General features: G+C 52.5%; 2 protein-coding genes across 6 annotated transcripts; one reads left to right on the forward strand and one right to left on the reverse strand.

Moving 5' to 3' along the window:
- The first annotated feature begins 29 nt into the window (after positions 1-29).
- mdm2 (MDM2 proto-oncogene) lies at positions 30-4,563 on the forward strand. Of its 4 annotated transcripts, none has more exons than XM_049760452.2 (12): positions 30-157; positions 1,707-1,769; positions 1,891-1,965; positions 2,054-2,187; positions 2,273-2,322; positions 2,419-2,483; positions 2,595-2,682; positions 2,763-2,947; positions 3,027-3,152; positions 3,227-3,298; positions 3,366-3,592; positions 3,739-4,563. In XM_049760452.2, the coding sequence occupies exons 2-12, from the start codon at positions 1,719-1,721 to the stop codon at positions 4,199-4,201; spliced, it is 1,536 nt and encodes a 511-aa protein (XP_049616409.1). In that variant the 5' UTR covers positions 30-157; positions 1,707-1,718; the 3' UTR covers positions 4,202-4,563. The 4 variants fall into 4 exon arrangements, with proteins under 4 accessions (XP_049616409.1, XP_049616411.1, XP_068505725.1 ...); XM_049760454.2 differs by having other exon boundaries at positions 3,366-3,498; XM_068649624.1 differs by lacking the exon at positions 30-157 and adding an exon at positions 322-466.
- Positions 4,564-6,266: 1,703 nt separating this feature from the next.
- plxnb2a.1 (plexin b2a, tandem duplicate 1) lies at positions 6,267-20,004 on the reverse strand. Of its 2 annotated transcripts, none has more exons than XM_049760265.1 (41): positions 19,737-20,004; positions 17,712-17,772; positions 15,707-16,221; positions 15,311-15,637; positions 15,080-15,218; positions 14,851-14,996; positions 14,586-14,765; positions 14,384-14,518; positions 14,209-14,309; positions 14,011-14,137; positions 13,769-13,931; positions 13,525-13,636; positions 13,340-13,451; positions 13,117-13,218; positions 12,950-13,045; positions 12,424-12,511; positions 12,183-12,346; positions 11,961-12,109; positions 11,750-11,885; positions 11,547-11,683; positions 11,286-11,468; positions 11,100-11,211; positions 10,834-11,040; positions 10,675-10,758; positions 10,512-10,607; positions 10,302-10,438; positions 10,149-10,249; positions 9,858-10,084; positions 9,545-9,793; positions 9,323-9,469; positions 9,111-9,188; positions 8,953-9,031; positions 8,780-8,880; positions 8,636-8,717; positions 8,409-8,560; positions 8,165-8,325; positions 7,957-8,104; positions 7,827-7,891; positions 7,686-7,761; positions 7,489-7,563; positions 6,267-7,408 (listed from the first exon to the last, which is right to left on the reverse strand). In XM_049760265.1, exons 3-41 carry the CDS (start codon positions 16,214-16,216, stop codon positions 7,304-7,306), a joined length of 5,589 nt encoding a protein of 1,862 aa, XP_049616222.1. In that variant the 5' UTR covers positions 16,217-16,221; positions 17,712-17,772; positions 19,737-20,004; the 3' UTR covers positions 6,267-7,303. The 2 variants fall into 2 exon arrangements, with proteins under 2 accessions (XP_049616222.1, XP_049616221.1); XM_049760264.1 differs by having other exon boundaries at positions 19,729-20,004.
- Positions 20,005-22,274: the final 2,270 nt, after the last annotated feature.

Consider the following 22,274-nt stretch of genomic DNA (forward strand, 5'->3'; position numbering starts at 1 on the left):
TTTTAATTTTAACTCGATTTACGGCTGATGCAATGTCAGTATTTGTCCTCTAGGGGCGCCATCACGCGTACAGAAGAGGTACACAAGAGCACATCGAACGGAAGTTTGAACAGGAATAAATCCACAAATTGGGCGAAAAGGTTCTCTATAGTATCAGGTACGTGAATTCTGATACAACAATCATATCAAACATCAAGTCAAGTTCGCGAGCGACGCGTGTAATATACAGTGGTTAGCGCGAATTAGGCGTGTGCTAGTAGGCCGCCCGCGGAGCCTCGGACTTTTCTGCCTGAGTTGACGAAAGACGGTAAGGGTCATCGTTTTGTGGAGGAAAGTTGAACAATTCCGCAAGCTCGAAAGCTGCTTTTCTTCAAGGATGAGGTCTTTGAAACGGCGTTCAACGTTTCTTTAGTGAACAGCGCACAACGCGATCAAGGACGGCGCCAATTCAACTTTTGCCGAAGAGGTGAACAAATAGAACGTTGTGCTTTGTAACTGTTGTCTGCTTTTTTCTTCGCCTCGTTTCCTGCATCAGAGTTTTAGTTAGATTTGGTTTTTTTTACGCTACACAAAGGCGGTCGTTCAGTTTCGGAGGCAAGTGTGGTTAATAACGATATACGCGCACATGCGCACTAGCAAGCGCGGGCAAGACATGTCTGGGCATAGTTCTCTGCGCGCTAGTGACGTCACGGACGGACCTTTTGGTGGACAAGCAAATGTTTGGAAATTACTCTCATCTGTATTATGTCATTTTATTTTTAAGCATAAACTATCTTTTGGGGCACGGGGGGATTTTTTTTTTCCTGTAAAAAACGAACAGATGATCTCTGTGTGCTATATCTCTATTCCTGTTATTGTCATATCCTCGGATTTTATGCATGTTTTTACAAGTAGCAGTTGCATCTATGGCGTTTTTGCATTAGGCATTTTGGTGCACTTAATTGTCTTTGTATGTCAGCTTTACATCAACTGGGAGTGAGACAAACAAGCACAATTTGTCTCTTGTCTCAAGAATTCTGCAAGCAAGAAAAAGTGCTTTCTTTTTTTTTTTTTTTCCTCATGAAAAGAGAATGTACACTATGGTCAGATATGCGGGGCATGTTGCCATCTACATTGAAGTTAGTTTTTTTTGGTGAGTCATTTGATTGGACTAGTCCCGGCATGTCTGTGTGTGTTTATTTGTGTGTGTGTGTGTGTGTGTGTGTGATATAATCAGCTGTTCCAGCAAATGAGTGGCGTGCCGCTGAGTCAGCCGGGCTGGCTGTGATAGGCCTACCGGACTTGACAGCATTTACTCACGTTCCGGTCTAGTCCTGACATGTCCCGGAGGCTGTATAAGAGGCAGCGGCTGCCTCCGCCTCAACTCTCTTCGCTTTCGCACTCGCCACTTTAACTCTATGCACTACTGAACGATACTCCGGTAAGAATTTGTTCTTTCCAAAGACTTTTGGTGCAGGAAGAATGCTTTTGAGTTGTTTCCTAACGTTAGCTCTTGACAGACAGAGCTTGTCAAACGTTTTGGAATGCCTTCATAATTGTATGGCCTACTGAAGCCCGCAAGGAATTCTAACTATTTTGGAGGGGGGGTTGCTATAGTAAGGTGACAAATTCACGTTTTGGAGAGACAGAGAGAGAGCGAGCGAGCGCAGCGCAGCCGTTGACTTGTTTCTGCTCATGCCACTGACACTGCGCGCGTCTGTGTGCAGATTATCATCGCCATGTCAACCGAGAAGAGCGACAACATGGACACCTGCGACGACAACAAAGTGGTAAGCGCCGATTGATTACTTTTTTTCCTATCTTGCCATTCGCGCTTCAGATCCGCAACTTTTTTTTTTGCTCTATTTCGCCGAGTTGCGTGTCATTACTTAGCTGCTTGTTTGGGTCCAGGTGCGGCCCAAGTTGGAGTTGTCCACTTTGCTCAAGCTGGCGGGCGCCACCAAAGATGTGCTGACCTTTAAGGAGGTGGGAGCGGCATGGAGCAGCCGGACCTGCCGAGTATCACCCGGCCTGTGAAGAGCGCGTAGCCACTCTGCAAATGTCTTGTGCTCAGGTCATGTTCTACCTGGGCCAGTACATCATCCAGAAGCAGCTCTACGACAAAAAGCAGCAACACATTGTGCACTGCGCGCAAGACGCACTGGGCCGCATCCTCGGAGTCGACACGTTCTCCGTCAAGGAACCTCGGTCAGCCGCGCGACACTCAAACGGCAACGTCTCGTGCTCAAGTCTCACCTTTAAAGCATTTCTGTTTTTTTTTGGGGGGGGACAGGCTATTTTTTGCCATGCTTGCCAAGAACTTGGTGATCGTGAGGAGCCAAGGTAGGACGTCCCGCCAGCGGCTGTTTCATTTCTGCACAAAAAAGACAAATGAAATACTCATCATTCCGACCAAACGGTTGTGTGCGTGCGCTGCAGAATCGATACAAAGCTCCGCCGAGGCTGCGAGCGGCAGCCAGACGCCGCAGCAACAACCCACACAGGTCAGACACTGGCTCTGCTCACATTTAAAAACAAAAACAGCCTGACAATGGCAAGGGGCGCTTGTGTGTGTGTGTGTGTGTGTGTGTAGTGATGTTATTTTTGTTCCTTAGGAAAATGCAGTAGGAGGCAGCTCGTCATCTCCCAGCATGCGCCGCCACCGGCGAAGGCGCAACAGGAGCTCCAGGAGCAACGACGCAGGTGAGTGGACGGCCGTCTGGACACAGCGCCTCGAAAGGCGCTGTGTCCAGATGTAAACCCCCTAGCCCCCCTCTCCGCAGGTCCCTCCCACAGGTTGCCGGGTGAGGAAAAAGACGCCGGGTCGGACGAGGACGACGGCGAGGGCTCAAAGAGGAGCCGCTCGGACAGCTACTCGCTAACTTTTGATGACAGCTTGTCCTGGTGTGTGATCGGCGGACTGGGAAGCGGGCGCAACAAACACAACAGCCAGTCCTCAGAGAGCACCGTGAGTACGAGATGGACGGGATCTCTCGTGCCGCTCGATGGATTTACACAACATTCCGGAATGCTCCCTGCGTTTGAAGTCTGCCTCGTCGGCCGCCGCGGCCGCCGACTCGGACGACGACAACTTCAGCGTGGAATTTGAAGTGGAGTCTATCGACTCGGACGATTACGATGAAGACGACGCCTCTTTGTCCGCTGACGATCAGGTAGGACAACACACGCGGACGCGGGGCCGCGCCATTCATTTCCTGCCAGACATATTTGCTGTCATTGGCCGCAGGTGTACGAGTTCACCGTATTGGAGAACGACGACGACGACTCGTTTGACGAAGACACGGAGATCACCGAAGCCGTGAGTGGCGAGTCGGATTGTCCGAGCCCAGAAGACCGGACTCGAGCGATTTGCCGTTTGTGCTCAGGACTACTGGCGCTGCAACGGCTGCGACGAGTTGAACCCACCTCTCCCGAGGAACTGCCTGCGCTGCTGGAGTCTGCGCCAGGATTGGCTGTGCGCCTCGGCCACCCACCCGGCCACGTGCGCCGACGCTCCGGGTCAGTTGGGCGACTGCCGTCATCTCAGCAGCAACATTGAGAGATGTGCAAATGCCCCAAGCCCTGCCTGCCTGCCTGCCTGCCTTCATGGCCTGTAATCCACATCATTTGGATCAATATGTCACTTTGCTGCCATCTTGCGGCAGTTTGCCGTGACGTGCCGAGAGCTTTTCATTTCGAGAGGTGGATGCGTACCTCTCACGTGTGTTCAGTGAGTGATTTGTCCCGCTTTTTCCCAAGGTTCCGACGCCGAAGACGGCGTGGACGTTCCGGACGGCAAAACGGTCAAATTCTCGTCGGCTCCCGACTGGCAGGAGGCGACGTCGCGACCGTCCTCGTCCTGCAGCTTGTCCTCGCCGGAGAAGTCGTGGACGTGCGACTCGCAGCCTTCGTCAGGCGCCAACTCCCAGGAGACGGTGGGCAGCTCCCAGGAGACGGCGACGAGCGTGCCCGAGCTGGAGCGCACCGTGTCGGCCGACATGCGGCTGCCCGACTCGTGCCTGGAGCCGTGCCTCATCTGCCAGTCGCGGCCCAAGAACGGCTGCATCGTCCACGGCAAGACGGGCCACCTGATGTCGTGCTACGTGTGCGCGCGCAAGCTGAAGAAGCGCAACAAACTGTGTCCCGTGTGCCGCCTGCCCATCCAGGCCGTGGTCCTCACCTACCTCAGCTGAGGTGGCTCCTGGCCTCCCAGTCTGGCTGACCCGCGTGGCGTGGCGTGGCGCGGCACGGCGCGGCGTGTTTGTTCGTTCGTCTACCTCAATTGAGATGTGCCGGTCGCGTTCTCCTCGTTGGTTCGTCTCCACCGTCCGGCGGTCAGAATGTTTCGGACTCTGTTGAGATCCAGTGCAATCAGTAGATTCAACAAGTTGGGACAAATGTGTGTACCGAAAGCTCGGTAGAATTTCACAATAGTTCTCCTTTGTTATTTATTTCGGCACGCGCACACTTTGAATCGAGTTGAGTTGTTTGAACGACTCTTGCTGTGTAAATAAGATTAAAACTCCAATTCTTATGTAGAGATTTCTAACTTTATTTGCAGTTGTTATAAAGGTTTTGTTCACATTCTGCTGGTGATCGTTTGCTTACACGTGCACTTGACGCAGAAACACACTTCATAGAAATGTACTACGTTTAAGTGAAGAATTCTCTAAATGTGTAGCACGGGCTCCCTCTAGCGGCAAGTAAAATATTTTCATTTCATCTTTTGCAACTTCATGTTGAAAATCATTTAAAGGGTACATTTTTTGTTATGACTATTGCACATACCATTTTAATCGACGGCATATCAATTGATGTACATGTGAGCTCGTGGTTAAATAACGAGGTGTCTGTAAATCAATTGCAATGGTGCTTAAGAGTATGAAAAGCATAGTTACCTTCTGCTGCAGCGACGGCTACATTTTCGGACTTAAAGGGTCTTAAAGAAATCCGTGACTCGCTGCCGTCGTGTGGCTTGGCAGTATTGAGGTGTGCCTGCAGGTCGTTGGCACTTTAATTTGCCACAGACACGTAAGTGCCTGCCTTACACGTTAGCCACTCAGCTTCATATGCATCACGACCCTGGTGAAACAAAATCGTAATCCCTCCGTAAAGGTGCAGTTTCATTTTGGCATTGTCTCCACTCGCTGCTAATCACGCGCTTACTTCCTGCTCATGCACACAAACACACAATCAGCAAGGTGTATACTTATTTGCAAGCGATTACAGACAAACCTGAAATGGAACGAAGTGGCAATTCAAGTGTAGTCACGAGGTCCAGGAGGGTCATGAACGGTCTCAGTTGAGCAAGGAACGGCTCGTGCAGGATATTCCGTTTTGGATTCCCTCAATTTGACCATATGATCGCCAAAGTGTACCGTGTGTCGCCCTCTGCTGGTCAGTATGAGAAAGGCTCCCGTTGATGAATTCCGGGAATCCAAAACACATGTACGAGGCGTAGTGCTGTATATGTTAAATATAAGTTCAAAAAGTAAAAGAGCGCTTTAATTGTATTGTTTTTATTCTAAAACATAAAAAGAATATATTGCGAGAACCAAAAATGCAACGACGCGAATATTCGTTTGGATTCCTTCAATTTGACCATAAGATAGCAAAAGTGTACCGTATGTCGCCCTCTGCTGGTCATAAATGAGAAATGCTCCCGTTGATAAATTCCGGGAATCCAAAACAAATGTACGAGCCGTTTCTTATTTGTATGTAGTGCTGTATTATATTTTTGGTTAGAAATTAAAATCAATCTTCCTCTTTTCAAGCTTTCCAAGCAACAGTTTGCGATTAAAACGCAAAATGTTAGAATAAAAACAATCAAATTAAACCACTCTTTTACTTTTTTAACTTATAATTATCGATATGAGGCAAGTGTAGGCTAATATATATATATAGAACTTTTTTATTTCTATTTTCTAGTCACCTTGCACACTTCACTTGGGTCATAGTTGCCCATTCTTCCTTGCAGACTTGCACAAGTTCAATACGATTGTTGTTGTCACTTGCTGTGAATAAAAATAAACTACAATAATAAAGTTAAAAAATCAAGAACTCTATCTTAAGGCTGTTACAATTTTTGGACTCCTTTTAAATGTCATTGAACAGTTGCAATGCAAGCGTACATATTTTGCGTTGTATTTCTAGTTTCCCCCCAAAATTGTTTTTCCAAGCACCTTAGATAATATTTGTCAAACGTCTGGCTTCCTGTTACACCTGATGCATCGCTTCGTCACTCATTCTTCTTGGCATAGAAACAAGTGGATGGCTTCAGAGACTGATTTGAAAACTCATGTCGACATTTTTATTTCATTGGAGATTTGGAGCCTACAAGTGGAAGAACATCTTGTGGCCATCTGGCCCATCCAAACACTTTTGTTCCCTAAACATATCATCAGGGAGCAAAGTGGATGGATCCCCTGACAAGAAATGCAAATTGTGGCCATTGCACTCAAAATACTCCACTTACGCTAATTAAGACATTGTGGCCAGAAAATACTGTTTTGTGGTCACAAAAAAAGTCAAACAAACCGAGCGGACCTTCATTACCAAGTGAAGTTGCCCATGAAAATACAAGTCATCTGGATTTTGTGCACAGGTTCCATCTACAATCTAATATCCATCCATCATGTCTGCGAGCGTGCTCTTCACCCAGACACGTCCGTACCGCTTTCTTCTATTACATTCACAGCCTCAAAATGAGTCGACGTACACAAACGGGTCACAAACACATTCGAGAGCAAGTTGCTAGCTCCACTTGAAGGCACTCCATGGTGGCAAAAAAAACAAAAAAAACATTCCACTCACCTAAATGAAGTCCGTGAGGCTGCAGGATATGACATAGGGAATTAAAAAAAAAAAATTATGTGGCCACAAAATGCATGTTTGTGAGTCTGAGGCTACGTGTAACTTCGTTTGCTTCGACCAGCCCTAAAAAAAAATCGAACAAATGCGTGTCAAGAGCTCCTAAATGCGTCTGAATATCAGAACCGACCAAGAAAACCTTCAAAGTGTCACATTTCAAAGATATATATAAAAAAAAAAAAAAAGTACCACAGAGCCGATTCATATAAAATAAACAAAAGTGCACGTGAAAAAAGATCACGACTCAGTCTTGACTCAACATTTCTCCGTTTTCCAGTCCGAGGCATCGTCACACTTGATGAGGCGCTTTGTGTTGGTTGCTCCACAATTTGCTGTGACTTATTGGGAAGGTAGGCGCCTCACACGCAGGATCAAAAGGAACATGGGCCAGCGCAGAGTTCTGATTGGTCCAAAATACCTCAGTGGCTTCTTCATGATTTTTCCTTCGGACTTTTCAAAGATCCGTCACTTTGTTCTCCAGGGCGGCGGCGATCTGCTGCAGTCGTAGCGTCAGCTGGCGGTTCTGGGCGGCCGGGTCTTCGTCCAGGGACCGAATGATCTGCCAGAGAAACGGGAAAGGCGTCAAAGCTTCTCCGACGCCCGCCGCCGGCGTGAGCCGAGCCAGAGCAACGTTCTCACCGCGTCGTAGTATTTGCTGGCGTACTGGTACAGTTGATGCAAGGCCAGCTGCGTGTTCAGCTCGTCCGTGTGTTGCTGCACACACACATGCGCGCACTGTCACATCAATACACGCAGGCGCAGGCGCAGGAGCAGGCGCAGGAGCAGGAGCAGGAGCAGGAGCAGGAGCAGGAGCAGGAGCAGGTGCACGTACGTACCCTGGACACCTCAGCAAGGTACGTGTTCATGTCCTGGTCGCTGACGGGAACCATCTGCCGGATTCCTTTGTAGTAACTGCCCAGGACAAATGTTAATGCGTGTGTGTGTGAGAGCTCTTTTGGCGTATGCGTGTGACTCACTCGTCCACCATCTTCTTGTAGGTGGAGATCTCCTTGGCGTAGAGCAGCTTGTTGCTCGGCGACTCCTAGAGGGCCAAACGCAAGCAGATGTCGACAAGCTGCAAAGATGGAGCGTTGGAGCCACGCGTACCCGGCTGAGTTTGTGCTCGGTCTTGGTGCAGGCGTCCATGAAGGTCTGGGCGATGACGTGCAGCGAGGCGTCCACCACCTCGTTCACGTGCACGTCAAAGACGAAGTGGGGGTTGCGCAGGATGTTCACCCAAAAGCGCAGCGGCAGGCTGAGGACGAGCTCACGGTTAAAGGCGGGATTGTCGCGAGGGACGAGCCGGCGGCGCCACCTGTTGGTCTTCCAGATGTGCAGCGTCTCCTCGTCCACGTTGTCGTGCCGCAGCGCCTGCTCGTCCAGGAAGTCGAAGAAGTACTTGACGGGAGGTGGGACGGCGGCGCTGGAGCACAGAACGCTGCGGAAGAAGTCGTCTACAAACTGCTGCAACGTGCCCTGCAGAGGCGCGGTCCAGCCAGCGTGAGGCGCCGAGTGAGCGAGCAAGCGAGCGAGCGCAACCATTGGCTCGGGTTCCGCACCTTGACGGAGAGCAGGCGGGTCAGGTAAATCTCCGTGATGGCTTTGGTCATGGACTTGTCCTTCATGCTGCCTCGCTTGGACTTGACCTCGTCCAGCTCGTCGGCCGCCCGCACCAGGTGGAAGGTGTTGTCGTCCTCCAGCAGGGCGTTCCCTGCCGCCGCCGCCGCCGCCACACGGTTAGCCAGTCCCATCGGGACGCGCGAGCCTAGCGCAGGCGCATGCTTACGCTCTTCAAAGTTGTCCGGGTGCTGGTGGAAGGACTGCGTGTGCAAAACCTTGGACAGAACCAGCGTGGCGTTGTCCCGAACCTGCCGGGACACGTGATGTCATCGCTCGGGTCGCGTGATGACATCATCACCAATATTCTTACGTTGTAGTGAGCCAGAGTGTTGAGTCTCTTCCAGCGTCCTTCCTTCTGTGACGTCAGGTCAAGGTCGGACAGAATCTGACCCGTGGAGCCGGGACGCCACTCTGGACCGTAACGATCCAATCGATCAAAAACGCTGCTCAGCAATCACTCAATCAATCAATCAATGAGATTACCGAGCGCCACACTCTCCACTTTTGGCCTCTGCGAGTACGGAAGATTCCTGTACACTTGATCGATGATCTTCTCCTTCACCTGTGCAGTGGAGCAAACGTCCGTCCGTCAATGAAAAGTAAGGAGCCAATCAAATGAAGGAGAAGTTCTAATGGACCACCTGAGAAATGGTGTCACAGTTCAGAACCTTCACCGGCGTCACATCTGGACCTTCCCCGTGCACCAGCACCTGCAGGGTCTAAAAACAAACAAACAAAGGTTATGCTAACTTCCATTAGCTTGCCTATGGGGTTCTCCTTGATACGTTAGCCTTAAGCTAGCGGCCAATGTTTTGTTTGAAGGGTCCAATTTCTGTGGAAAGGTGTGACTGACCAGCACGGAATACTCCACGTCGTCTCCCAGCAGCCCCGTGTCGTTGAGCGTGTATTTGGCCTTCTTGACCTTGGCGTCCACCGGTCCTTTCTCCACCTGGTGCTTGAGCGCCTTCAACAGCTTGTAAAGTGGCTCACCGGCGCTATCCTGCAACACGGCAAAATCGCGTTGCGCCGTCAAGTGGCTATGCTGACACAAATTGTGCGTGCGTGCGCGCTTCACCCTGAGGAACTGGTAGAGACAGACGGACATCCAGTTGCACAACATCCTCTCCACCACCGTCTCCGACCTCCTGAGCATGAGCTTGGGGTTCTTATTGTTCACGTGCTCGTCGATGAGCTCCAGGAGGAGCGTCCTGGTGATGTCGGTGTAGTAGACCAGCTTGCCGTGCAGCGCCACCGTCAGGAGGGAGGCAAAATCGCCGCGGGCGCGCGCGTTGAAGTCCGGCTGGCTCTCCAGCGTGTGGATGAACTACGGAAGATAAAGAAAAGCGGCTCTAAAGCTGCTCCACAGGCAAACGGGAAGCGTGACTGACGTTGATGAGGAAGGGCTTGCTGTTGAGCAGGTTGGAGAACTGGTTGAGAGCCTGCGTGACGATGGCCCTGCGGGACTCCGGGAAGCGCACGCGTCCCGCCAGCACCGAAGCGGCGCCGTCCTTGGAGGGCAGGAAGAGGTTGCGGTCCGTGTACGTCTTGTAGTCCAGGAAGGGGATGCGCGCTTCACTCAGTTCGCTCGTCTGGTCCTCCATCTCCATCATCAGGTCTGAAAGGCCACGCCGTCATTTTCTCTATCTTCTCAAGGTCACACGTGTTTGGAGCCTACGTACCTGTGAACTCCTTTTTGCAGCGATCTCTCACGCTCTCCTCCAAATTGTCCAGCTGATGCTTGACCTTCTCGTACTCGCGCTCGGCCTGCTGACTCTTCCTCCTGCGGCGAGAGGAAGTGAGTCGCCGGCGGTGGCGAGGTGCGGCGCTCTCACCTGTAGCAGTAGACGGACACGGCGATGAAGAGCAGCATGGGCACCACGACGGCGGGGATGATGATGGCCAGGGGGATGTCGTCCTTCCACGCGTAGTAGACGGAGCCCACCACCCACTCACCGTGACCGAACTTCACCTGGACGAGGACGCGTCACGCGGGCGGGCGGGCGGCACGTCCAAAGGGTCATGCGTAGCGAGCGAGTGCTTACCACCAGCTCCAGAGGGTCGTTGGCAGCATCTCGCCGTTGGCGTTTAGATCGAGCGCGGGGCTGAGACGACGGCGCGTCCAGGATCAACTTGTCGTCCTGTTGCCGTCCACAAGGGGGCGTGACGCCTCATCGCAAGTCCAGATGGCGCAAAAGAGCTCCTTACCTGAAGGATGCTGACGTTGCAGAAAGCGTCCCCGACGAAGGCCTGCGCCTCCAGCGCCGTCATGGCCTTGGCGAAGCCTCGACCCTGCGCTCGCCAGAAGGAGCCGCCGGTGCGTCAATGACGACGGCGGACCGCAAAGGCGGACGAGCGCCGACTCACGGTGACGATGATGACGCTGGTCTCGGTGATGACGGTCTTGGGGAGCTCGTTGAAGGTGGGGTCGGGGTGGTAGCCGAAGGCCTTGAGCTCCTCCTCGGCGTCGTCCAGCAGCAGGACGACGCGCAGCGTGCGGCTGTCGCTCCAGATCACCGCCGGCGACAGGAACTCCAGCACGCTGTCGTTCTTGCTCAGCGACTCCTGCGCAAACTGGAGACAAAAGCTTCAGGCGCCCACGGCGAGACGGAGGACGCTCGACGTCGGGTTACCTCCACGGTGGCGTTGTCCTGCGAGAAGTCATCGGCGACGGGCACCACCTTCAACGTGGCCCTCTGGATGAGATGGAAGCCGCTTCCCGTCACGACGATGCGCCGCCCGCCGCTGAGCCAGTGACAAAAGCTCACGCAAAGCGCTAAAGAGCACAAAGCCGGACGGCGTCCGAGGCAGGCGCTCACCACACAAAGCTGGACTTGGGCGAGTAGTCGGCGATCTTGGGGTTGTCGGCGTACTGGAAGGCCGCCGCCACCTCCTTGCTGGTGTTGCGCCCGTAGTACACCTTCACCGCCAGCGGGTCGGACGGAACCTTGGGCCCGGGGTATTTTCCCGTCTTACACGTGATGATGTCGCCGAAGGACAGACTGACGGGGAAGCAAACGTGGATTTTGCCGCTTGCACGTCGACGCTTCTCCAAACGTTCTTTCTCAACGGGCGCTCACACTCGACACGGGACTCCGCCCACCGAGACGCTGACATCATCTTTGGAGGCCGTGTCCAGGTCTCGCCCGCCGATGGTGATGACGGTGCCGCCGGCCGCCGGGCCTTTGGCGGGATGCACCGCGTCCGGCTTGGGGTCCTGAACAAAAGGGACACCAGCTGTCCACTCTGCGTGGACAACGAGACGGCGATCTGGTGGACTCACCCGATAGGTGAAGACCACCTGAGACCTTCCCGTGCGCCTTTCGTCCACCTCCACCTCCACCACGCCGCTGTTGCTAGACTCCACCGGCAGGTCGGTCGGCGGCGTGCGCTTGGCCGGCCCGATCTCGCACACCACGCTGACGGCGAAACCGAAGATGCTAAGATGTAGCGCTTGAACAGGGGGGGTGAGGACTTTTTCTGTCCATCAATACCTGGTGGAGACGGAATATTTGTCTTGCAGGTGGCGACACTCCACGCCGGCCACGCTGATGCGCTTGACGTCGGCCTGCTTGATGCCCATGTTGGAACCTCTGATGGTCACCGAGATGCTGCCGTTCAGCGGCCCGAAGCGAGGGACGATCTGAAAAGCGCAACCGTCCCGATCAAACCGCACAGGGAAGGGGGGGGGGGGTGAAGCGAAGGCGTCGCCTTACGTCGGTAATCTGAGGGGCGGGGCATAAGGCGGGCGGTGGCGCCGGACACAAGTGGCGGTAGACGCAGGCCCGCGAGGCGGCGCACCACACGCACTGGTACTTGGCGTCGGCGTGCTTGCACAGGCTGCAGTCGGCTCGGGACACCGAGCAGTTGTACACCGTCACTGTCAAACACACCAAGACGCACGCGTTGAAGGCGGCGGCGGCGACATTTTCCCGCCAACCTTCCCCCCTCCCTCACCTGTGAGCGTGCTGTCAATCTTGCGCTTGGTGTCCCGTTCGATGACATGGAAGGAAACGTTCACCTCCTGCCGTTTGCTGTAGGAAAACTGCCCACGCGTGCGCACGCACACACACACACACACACACACACACACACACACACACACACACACACACACACACACACACACACACACACACACACACACACACAATCGGAAATGCAATCCATCACAGAGATTTGGGAGCGGACGATGGACGACTCGGCATTTTCTCGCAAAGGTCGGTTCATCCGTCAAAGCGGAACAACAGCAAACCCAAAAAAAGTCAAACGGCCGTTTGCACGCTTAGCGAGGCGGACGGTGAAGAAAAGAGCTTAAAGTCGTGTCAGCCCGCAGGGGGCGCTGTCGCATCACTTTTCATTTTTCAAGCCTATTAGTTATTCTAAGCATCGCGGTGCCGGATGAAAAGTAAATAGACTCTGGAAATATGAATGTCAGAGTCCAAGTTCAAATAAAAGCAGAAGAACTTTGGGAGGTGGTTACCTCATATCCTCGAAATCGAAAGTTGGAGCCGGGCTCCTGCATCACCTCCTCCTCCGTTTCCTTCATCAGCTCCGTGCCCATCACGAATTTGCGGTCCTGACGGCGACATCCATTTTTAATCTTCGGCAAAGCTCGACCCATTTCGCTCAAATGAGCGGCGTCCTCACCGAGTAGATGTCGAGGTTGCTTCCCCGGAAGCTGATGGGGACCTCGAAGCCCACGGGGATCAGCAGCGGCTCCGGAGACTCGAACTGAGGACAGCGCTCCGGCTTGGACCGGCGCAAAGACAACCAGGTCAAATTTGCTCGTACGCCGTTGCAAAGGAAGGAAGGAAGGAAGGAAGGAAGGAAGGAAGGAAGGAAGGAAGGAAGGAAGGAAGGAAGGTCCAACCTGTTGAGGTTTGATGATGTGGCCGGCGTCCGCCGCGCCGTCCGTGTCGCTGCATCGGTGCTCTCGAGCGTTCCACTGGCAGCCCCACTCGCTGGTCACGCACGAGATGCACCTGAAAGGCACGGACGGAGGCGTTCAACCACAAACGAAGACATACGGGTGGCTGCGTTTGCGAGTGGGCTCACGGCGTGTTGGGATTCTTCCGGACCGTCGCCGAACAGTTGTAGAAGCGATACCGTCCCGACGTCACCACGATCTTGTCGTTCACCACAATTTGCACGGGGATCGACACGTAGTCTGAACACACGGGCAAATGCGTGGCATAAGCTAACATCTGCTGGTGTCCCTCAAGGTTCTTTCTTAGAGCCACTTTCAAACTCACTGAGCGGGTCAAAGTCGTTCCTTTCCGAGAAATGACGTCCTGCTTACCTTGATGCTCGGGCGTGGGCGGGATGTCCGCGGGGTCCGGCAGGGAACAGATGACGACGGCCGGGCTGCCCATCACCACGCCGCCGCTGAGGGACCCGTTGAAGAGGCAGCGCAGCCCGTCCGACTGCCGGAGCCGCGGCAGCGCCGGAACGCTGATGTCCACCTGGGGAAGGACAAGCAAGCCACGGTCGCTTGGTGGCTTTGGGCGCCGCCGTCCCCCCCCCGTCAAAATACGGCCGTACCTGCTGCGTCTTGTGGCAGCTGAGGCTCGGCGGGTCGAAGGCCCGAATCTCCACGCACTGCTGATTGGGCGACCACAGCCACGTGTTCTCCACCGAAGACCTGCCGCACTCCTGCTGCCTGGTGCACCTGCGACGGACGAGTGAGCCGCAAAGCTGAAGCGCTAAGCTAAGGCGCTAAGCTAAAGCGCTTTGGCCTACCTTCCCTCCAAAACACACCAGCCGCAGTAAGGATCCTTGAGGGACATGCAGGACTGGCAGTCCGTCTTCAGGTGGCACGACTGCACGGGAACCTTGGACATCTAAATTCATGACACAGCGATAAAGACCAACGTTGGTTGTCACCGACGACAGAGGTGTGAAATGCGGAAAGCACCTTCTTCCCGCTGGCGATGTACAAGTGCTGCAGCTGAGAATCCAGCAGCAGGTCCTTGTTGACTTTGTCGCCCGTCACTTCGTTGGACGCCCGCCCGTAAAGCTCCGGGTGGGCCGACAGATGCAACTTGAGCACCTGGAAAACAAAACGGAAAAGTTTTTTGGTTTTTTGGTTGAACAAAGACAAATTGAGCGTGACGTACTTCTCCGTTGGCCGTGCCCAGGAAGGCCACGGCGTGGCCCATCTCCACGGAAACGGCCACGGCGGTCATGACGCCCTTGCGGATCAGGGAGGGCTCGGCCACCAGGGCCACGTTGGCTTTGCCGGCCAGCGGCGACGGCAGGAACTCGGCGCCGCACTTGTACTTGGCCACCATATTGTGCTGAGGTCGGCCATAAATAAATAAATACATAAATAAATAAATGAATGACACCGTGTCAAAGCGCTAACTCTCTCCGAAGCCTTACCTGATTGTTGCTGCTGCACAGACCGCCCGACTTGGTGGAGTACGGCGAGTAGACGGCCGGACTGTCGTGGATGAGGCCGCCGTCGCTGTAGCAGGCGCCGATGATCTCCAGCAGCCTGGTGTTGATGGCGCGCAGAGGGTACATGCCTGGCAAACACAGCGAGGAGCACAACACAACACTCAAGTTGCCGGCGGTAGCGGCACGTTGGCGATCAGGAAAGGAGACCTACACATGGCCGAGATGCTGGGGTCTTCGTCGGAAGTGAAGGTGACAAAGAGAACCTTGTCGGAAGCCAGGATGTGCCCGTACTTGCCCGACCGCGTCAGATTCTGAGCCAAAACCTCGCCCGGTGTGGTCACGTAGGCGGCCTGCGGGAGAACGTGGCAACATTAAGACCACTGCCACTGACGGACGGCGTCCAGAGTGCAAGTGGCTTGTTCAAAAGAAGCCAAATACGTGCCTGAACTTTATTGAAGCGGTTGTCGGCGCTGCAGTTGAGCTGCAGCTCCGTGTACGAGTAGTAACTCTGGTCGTCCTCGCACATCCGCGAGATGAAGGTGAAGTTCTTGGTGTCCTGCACGCCCAGCGTGCGCGAGAACAGGAAGTAGACGAAAGCGCCGTCCTTAAAGGCGAAGCGAAAGTCGTGCAGGTAGCGCAGCACAAAGGGGTTGGCCTGCACGGCCGAGGCGTCGATGATGTTCTCGAAGATGTTCCACTCGCCGTAGTCCCGCAGGATGCGCGTGGAGATCAGCTTGGTGCTGTCGTGGCTGCCGTAGCCTTTAGCGACCTAGCGTCGGGGCGGGAGGAGCGTTCAGGTGGCCAGTTGCCAAAGAATTTGACTGGAGCGGCTCCTCACCAGGAAGACGGTGAAGTTGTCTCTCTCCTTGGTGAAGTAGGACATGACGCCCACCACCGAGACGCTTTCCTCGGTGCTCACCACGTACGACTTCTCGCCTTTGTTGTCGCTGAAGTAGATGACGTGCTCCACGTTGCTGAGGTTGCGCAGCGAGCAGATGCCCCTGAAGACGCTGCCGCACACCACCAGCCTGTCCTCGGCGCCGTGCACCAGGAGAAGCTTGTTGTGGTTGTCCGTCTCGGCCGCGTCCTCGCAGGAGTCCGTCACGGGCGGCGTGCACTGCCGGTTGTCCCGCCGGGGTCCCGTCTCCACGCGGGCTTCGGCCAGAAGGTCGGCCGACAGCTGGTAGAGGGCGTTGACGGCGCCCACGTACAGCCGCCCCGTGCGGGGGTCTTGGACCACGTTGTTGATGAGCGTGTCGGAGTGGAACTCAGGGTTCTTGGCGCAGGAGACGCAGAGGAGCACGCTCGCCGCGGTGACCAGGAAGGGCCACGCCCAGCGGCGCGCCATCGCAACTGCTCAAAGATAAACAGACAAGAGGTCTGATTGAACTCGGGGTGTCCCGCAAGGTTCGTTCTTAGAGCCACTTACGATCCAACAATTCAAGAAACGACCAGCGGCAGGCAAAAGTTGAAGTCGGAGCAGGACATCTTCAACAATTTGTCCGAAGAAAACGACCAGCGCGTGAAATGAAAACCCGACAGAGGACACAATGGTGCCAGCGGGGAACGGCCGGGCACAAAGAGCCGAGCCGAGCCAGCCCGCGGGACAAAGAGGGCCCGACACTGACGACACCGCCATCGAACTGGAGCCAACTGATCTTTCCGTCGATGCTCTTCTATTACTCACTACAATAAAAATGGTTGCATTCTTTGATGATTTGCCGCTCGCAGATGACGTCCGCAAACAAAAAGCGCGAGAAGCAAGAAATGAATAAATAAATAAATAAAGGGCTCTTGCGGAATGCGCTGGCCCGGGATGACAGCGGGGAGAGGAAGTCCACTTCCTGCGTGGATGGCCGTCAACAACTTCCTGAGGGAGCCTCTTTGGGAGGTCACGACCCGGGTGGGTGGGGGCTTATTGCAAGCAGAACTTTGCCGCGCCTTCCCAAGAGACTCGCTATCTGTTTTGGAAAGTTAAAGGCTGCTTTTCACAAAGCCTAGCGGCCATCCCTAGGCTTTCAAGGCCAGAAGGTGGCGCTAGAGGCACCAACCTTACAGACCACATGGTGCAGAGATTCAAACGCAACTTTCAGAGCGCCGCTTCAAAAAGCCTTTCTGTCCAAAACTTTTCCTTTGGTGCCGCTGACCTCATTCTGCAGCCCGCGTGCGTTCCATGTGGGCGACATACGGCTTCCTAATGAGCAATTTACATAATTAACACAGCGAGGCATGGCGAGGCATGGCGGGCTGCCCCTCGCCCGACCCCCCCCAACGTTTGCGTTGACGGCAGCTGACAAGCGACGCGGAGGAGGTCCGCAAAGCCCAGCATCTTGTGGGAACGTTTTGCAAATGACACACGCGCACAAATGCGCATTAGCCCATGCCGACACGCTTTAATGCCAGTTGGCAGCCGGCGGCGGGACACACGCAGATCACAGCGGTGGTGGCGGCGGCGGCGGCGGCGGCGGCTGACTCACTCCCTTGGGATGAGACAAGCGTTCAAAATAAACAACACACACACACAAAAATGCTTTTTGCTGACACGGCAACTTTCAACTTGTCAGTTGCTGAGCCACGCACGAGCTGGTGCATGTTTGGACTAATGGGGGGGGGGGGGAACCCAAATATGGCGGCAAAGCACTACTTTGTCTAAGTGAAACTCTTGGGTTCAAACAGCCATGGGAACCTTCTGTGGGCCAAAGTGAACAAAGTGAGACGTGACAGGCAAGAAAAAAAAAAGGGAAGGAAAAGAAAAGAGGAAAAAAAAAAAAAATCTGCGCCAGAAGAAAAGACCACCATTTAAGGACGCGGGGGAGACTTGTTGAAAAATAAATCCCACTCACCTGCTCACTTTTGGGGCGGGATGAGCTCCGGGGACATCAAGTGACTCGGCCCCTCCCCTTCCTGACACACACAAACAGAAAAAAGGTCCATTCCACCCAAATCTCATCCACAAGCAATATATCGTGGAAATGTTACTTCAGTTTTACAAAGCAAAACAGTCAGATTTTACCAAGCGCATTCATTCTCGTAAGCAAAATGGTAGCATAGCACTACTTTTGTCCGATTTAGGAGGGGGCCATTTTAGAATGTTGACATAATAGTTTAAGTTCTCGCTCAGCGCCAGCGTTTAAGATGTCGCCAAGTCACGTTATTGGCAGCTGGGCAGCGCTTCAAAAGATGTGCCGAGTATCTCCAAGCGCCATCACACATGGCTCAACTTAAGAGGCCAAAGTGCTCCTAGCTTCTTTTTTTTCCCCCCAAAACAGCTTGAAGACATCACGTTAGCAAAGCGCCTCAAACGCGCACTTGCGTTTACAACCGGGACGCTCCACGCACGAGCGAGATTTTTTTTTGTTGCTCCGGTCGGCCTTGAAAAATTCACGCGCAACTGTCAGATGACAGATGACTGTTGTGCGTGGCAAACATACTCACACTACAAGGGGTTTGAAGGTCACAAGGCAAGTCTCCTCACATGCAAACACGACCTTTGAACATTTGCAGGAAAACCAAATAAGGGACAAACACACACACACGCCACTAATGTGCAAACACACAAAGGCTCACACTTCCCTTTTTTGTGCTAAGGGCCAACGTGTTGCCATTCTCAAAATTCTCCTAGTGCTGGACTAGTAGCAAGCACATCAATGCTAACTAGCGTGGCATCGAGTCAAAGCGGCGTTGTGGAAGCAAAGCGAGAGGGAACCGTCCTCTGACCTCGGCGACCTTGCTGCCCGCTCGCTTCCTGTGTGACAAACGTTGCCAGTGTTCCGTCTTGCATCATTTTCCTCATCTTGTCCGTCGCAAAAACAACTGCTGGATGCCGAATTGTCATCGCATGACTCACCTCAAACATAAAGTACAGTAGGGAGGAGGGACTCCTACTGCACCGGTCCAGCAACTCACAAATTCAAACCACATTTTCTCATTCTTTTCATTTCTCAGTCTTTACGAAATTGACAGCCAATCATAAGAGCCACATTTTCAGATTGGACACCACATCCACCACCATCTAGTCACCAGATTGTGCATATTTCACAAGTGGCTGAAAAGCCAAAGGTCTCTGTCACCCATCAGAGCAAAAAGGACAGTCCTTATCTGGCCCACATTCCTATCCATTTTTTTTTTTTAAACTACGTGACAACTTGCTGCTCTTTTAAGGATTTTATTGGCATTTTATTGAGCGATGTGGAGTGGTGCAATCAAGTGAGGTGTTGGCTTTCTCTTTGCAGACTTGCTCAACAGGATCAGCCCACGGAGCCTGTGAGAGGCTCCAGATGTTCTGCGTACTGATTGGTCCCAGACACATTCCACTCGTCCCCTCGTGCCAGATCGGCTTGAAGGGAAAAAAAAACAAAAACGCACGCATCTAGGTCGCCTTGTGAAACAGCAGGCAAGGCGCCTGCACCTCCAGGTTGGCGTGCTGCACATAACCCAAAGCAAAGCAAAGCAAAGCAAAGCCGTCGGTATTCGTGCCGAAGTTCACACCACAAGAGATCGCAGGCAAACAGCAGCAAAAACAAACGAAAGGCAGCAGCAAAAACAAACGAAAGGCAGCAGCCGCTCCTTACGTTAAAAGTAGCAGCACCTGTCCAAAAGATCATCATACACGCTCGCACAATGTACTTGAAAAGGTCCAACGCATGCCGGAAATTCCACATTTCTCACTAGTTGGTGGATCAGCTAAAGTTCGGTTCGGCGAGTCGACCGTCCCTCGGCTAAGTCCGGTGGGACACTCAATTGCACGATTTGTGCTTGGAGTACGGGGCGCCGCTCGGAGAAACTCGCCACGGTGCTCGTGGACGCGGCGCTTGAGAAGAAAGGAGCGGACTATTTACTGGACAAAGCGTGTGGACTTACCTTCGTACCTTCGTCCCGTCGTCCCGTCCCGTGGCTTAGCTACTTCCAAAAGAAAAGTGCTCACATGCTGCTGCGCTGAAACAACTTCAACGACATTCCCAGGAAAAAAGAAAAAGTGAAAAATAAAGCAAGTCGTCGCGTGGTGTAACTTGGCAGCTCCCGGGTGAGGAGCATTCGCTTCGGTTCGGTTCGGTTCGGCCACTATCTCCTGCTCTTGTGAACGTCAAGCCAACTTCGCTGAGCGAGACGAGTGTGTGGAATTGGAATTGGGATGAGGAAGAAGCATCCTCCTCTTCCTCCTCCCCGAGCTGGAGCGCCCCCGCGCGTCTGTCAAGGTGCCTTCAGGCGGCGTCGCCACTGGTCGGCCATCTTGGAACAGAAAACGCCTCTGTTGCGCTGCGCTCTAGTCGGCGGTGAGTAGGGTGATTTACCCCATTCAAATACTCGTAACTTGCTGAACTCTTGGTAGTTTTACAAACGAATTGGTTTAATGCAAAGCTTAATGACATTCAGGCTGAATGTTTAACTTGTAATGTTTGAATTTGAAAGCACTTTGCCAAAGGAGATTTATAAATGTGTTTTTTCTTTTCTTTTCAGTGCCGTTTTGGCTTGGCTGCTTCTGTCAAAGCCACTTAAGCGTGCTGCGGCCCCCGCTGCTAATTGAGCCTTTCTTTGCACACAGAGGAGCCTTTGTTGCCGGAGAATTAGCGCGAGGAGAAATCTTGCTTCCTCACGCTTCCATGTTGCTGGGAAGGCAGAGAAGAAGAACACATGCATGTGTTCAGGGAACAAGGTACGGAGTAACCCCCCCCCCCCCCCCCTTCGCTCCATGATCAGACAGAGTTCAAAGGGTCAACATCAGGATCCGAGTCAAGAATTGACCTAACCCTGACCTCGCAAAACCCCAATCGAACCTGTTCCAAGTGCAAATGAGAGGTATGGAAAGCTGCTGGCCCTGAGGGCAGCTCCTTTACTCGCGGCTGCCTCCTTTGTCTGAAAAAGACTTCTAACACCTCATTAGAACACTGCCCACAGCAGAAGTGTGTGTGTGTGTGTCGTTGTGTGTGTGTGTGTCGTTGTGTGTGCAGTGTGCACAAGGTGTCACTTATGAATGATTCATGAGCATGTAAATGAGATGGATGCAGGCACGCACACCTCAATTTGCGTGTGTGTTGGAAAGGCAGTGGACTCGGTGATATAATCCATCATGGAAATGGAGTAAATGAAATGGTAATAATGGTCATAATATGAGAAATGAAGCTGCATTTAAATGGGATTACCGTGCTTCTAGCGTGGCAATAATGTACAATGCTTTGAATAAATACTCGGCAACACATTAGACTGAGGCTAAATGCGATTAATGTTAGGGAAGTATTATTGCATGCATTATTATTCATATTTATGCTTTCTCAGGCTGCAGTACTAGTGGAGCTCAAACAATCAGAGACAAATTATAAAGGCGATGGCACATCGTGTTAAACTTGACACCAAATAAAACCTGCTTCAAATATTAACAAGTGCAATGGCTAAACACACACACACACGGAATTTTGAAATATTCCAAACAGACAACACCAAATGTTGGTCAATGGCGCCCTCTAGTGGAGAGTAGAAGACATTATTATCCCCAAATGATGCATTTGTCGTCCTCCAGTGGCTCAATGACCACATATCTCCAGCTCGTTATTTGTTTATAACAGGAGCGGGGAAAAGGTCAATTTTGAGGTCATTGCAGCATGGACAAAAAAAACATAAATGCGTATGTGTGTGTATTGTGTGCTGTGTGTGTATGTTGCTGGGGATGTCCACCACTTCCTGTGCAAGGGCAATTGGTCAGGCAGGCCTCAACTTTTCTCACACTGCCGACTTCAACTAAATACGCACGCACGACAAATAAAGAAGATTCAAATTAATAGAAGAACTCATTCTTAATCTATTTTTAAATAATCCTGAGGATGTGAATTCAACTTGTATGCAGTGTGTACGTGTGTAAACAGAAGAAGAGGAGTGGGTGAGTGAGTGGGAGTACTATTTGTCACACCCAAGGGAGATGATCAAATTGTGTGTGCGCACGCACACGCACACGCACACACACACAGCCTCCCAAAATGGCTGGGGGCAGTTGAGAGTATTCTTAATCCCGTGCGGGTGTTTTCCAGTGTCTTTATCCTCCTGGATATGATGTTTCCATGGCAACAACATGAAAGCGGTAATCGGTTTATGATGCTTACACATTCAATAGTATAAAAGGACTACATTTAAGACTATGCATAATACTCCACTACTATATGTCTACATTATATCATGTATTGTATGATGCAGGATATCTCTTTTCACTTAAGTGCTATTTATTCTTTTGTTTTACAGCGCCCCCGTCCTGCAGTGGCTTGTACGACACATTAGCGCCGTAATTTACAATATTTTCACATTGGTTGTGTAGAAATATGTAATAAAAAAAAAGGGAAACGTTACTGATGTTTTTGCGTCCATTTTTTGATGAATATGAGATTATTCTGATGCACCTGACTGCAATTGATGGCTATTTC

This window comes from Syngnathus scovelli, chromosome 22, assembly GCF_024217435.2.
Source record: "Syngnathus scovelli strain Florida chromosome 22, RoL_Ssco_1.2, whole genome shotgun sequence".
NCBI lineage: Eukaryota > Metazoa > Chordata > Actinopteri > Syngnathiformes > Syngnathidae > Syngnathus > Syngnathus scovelli.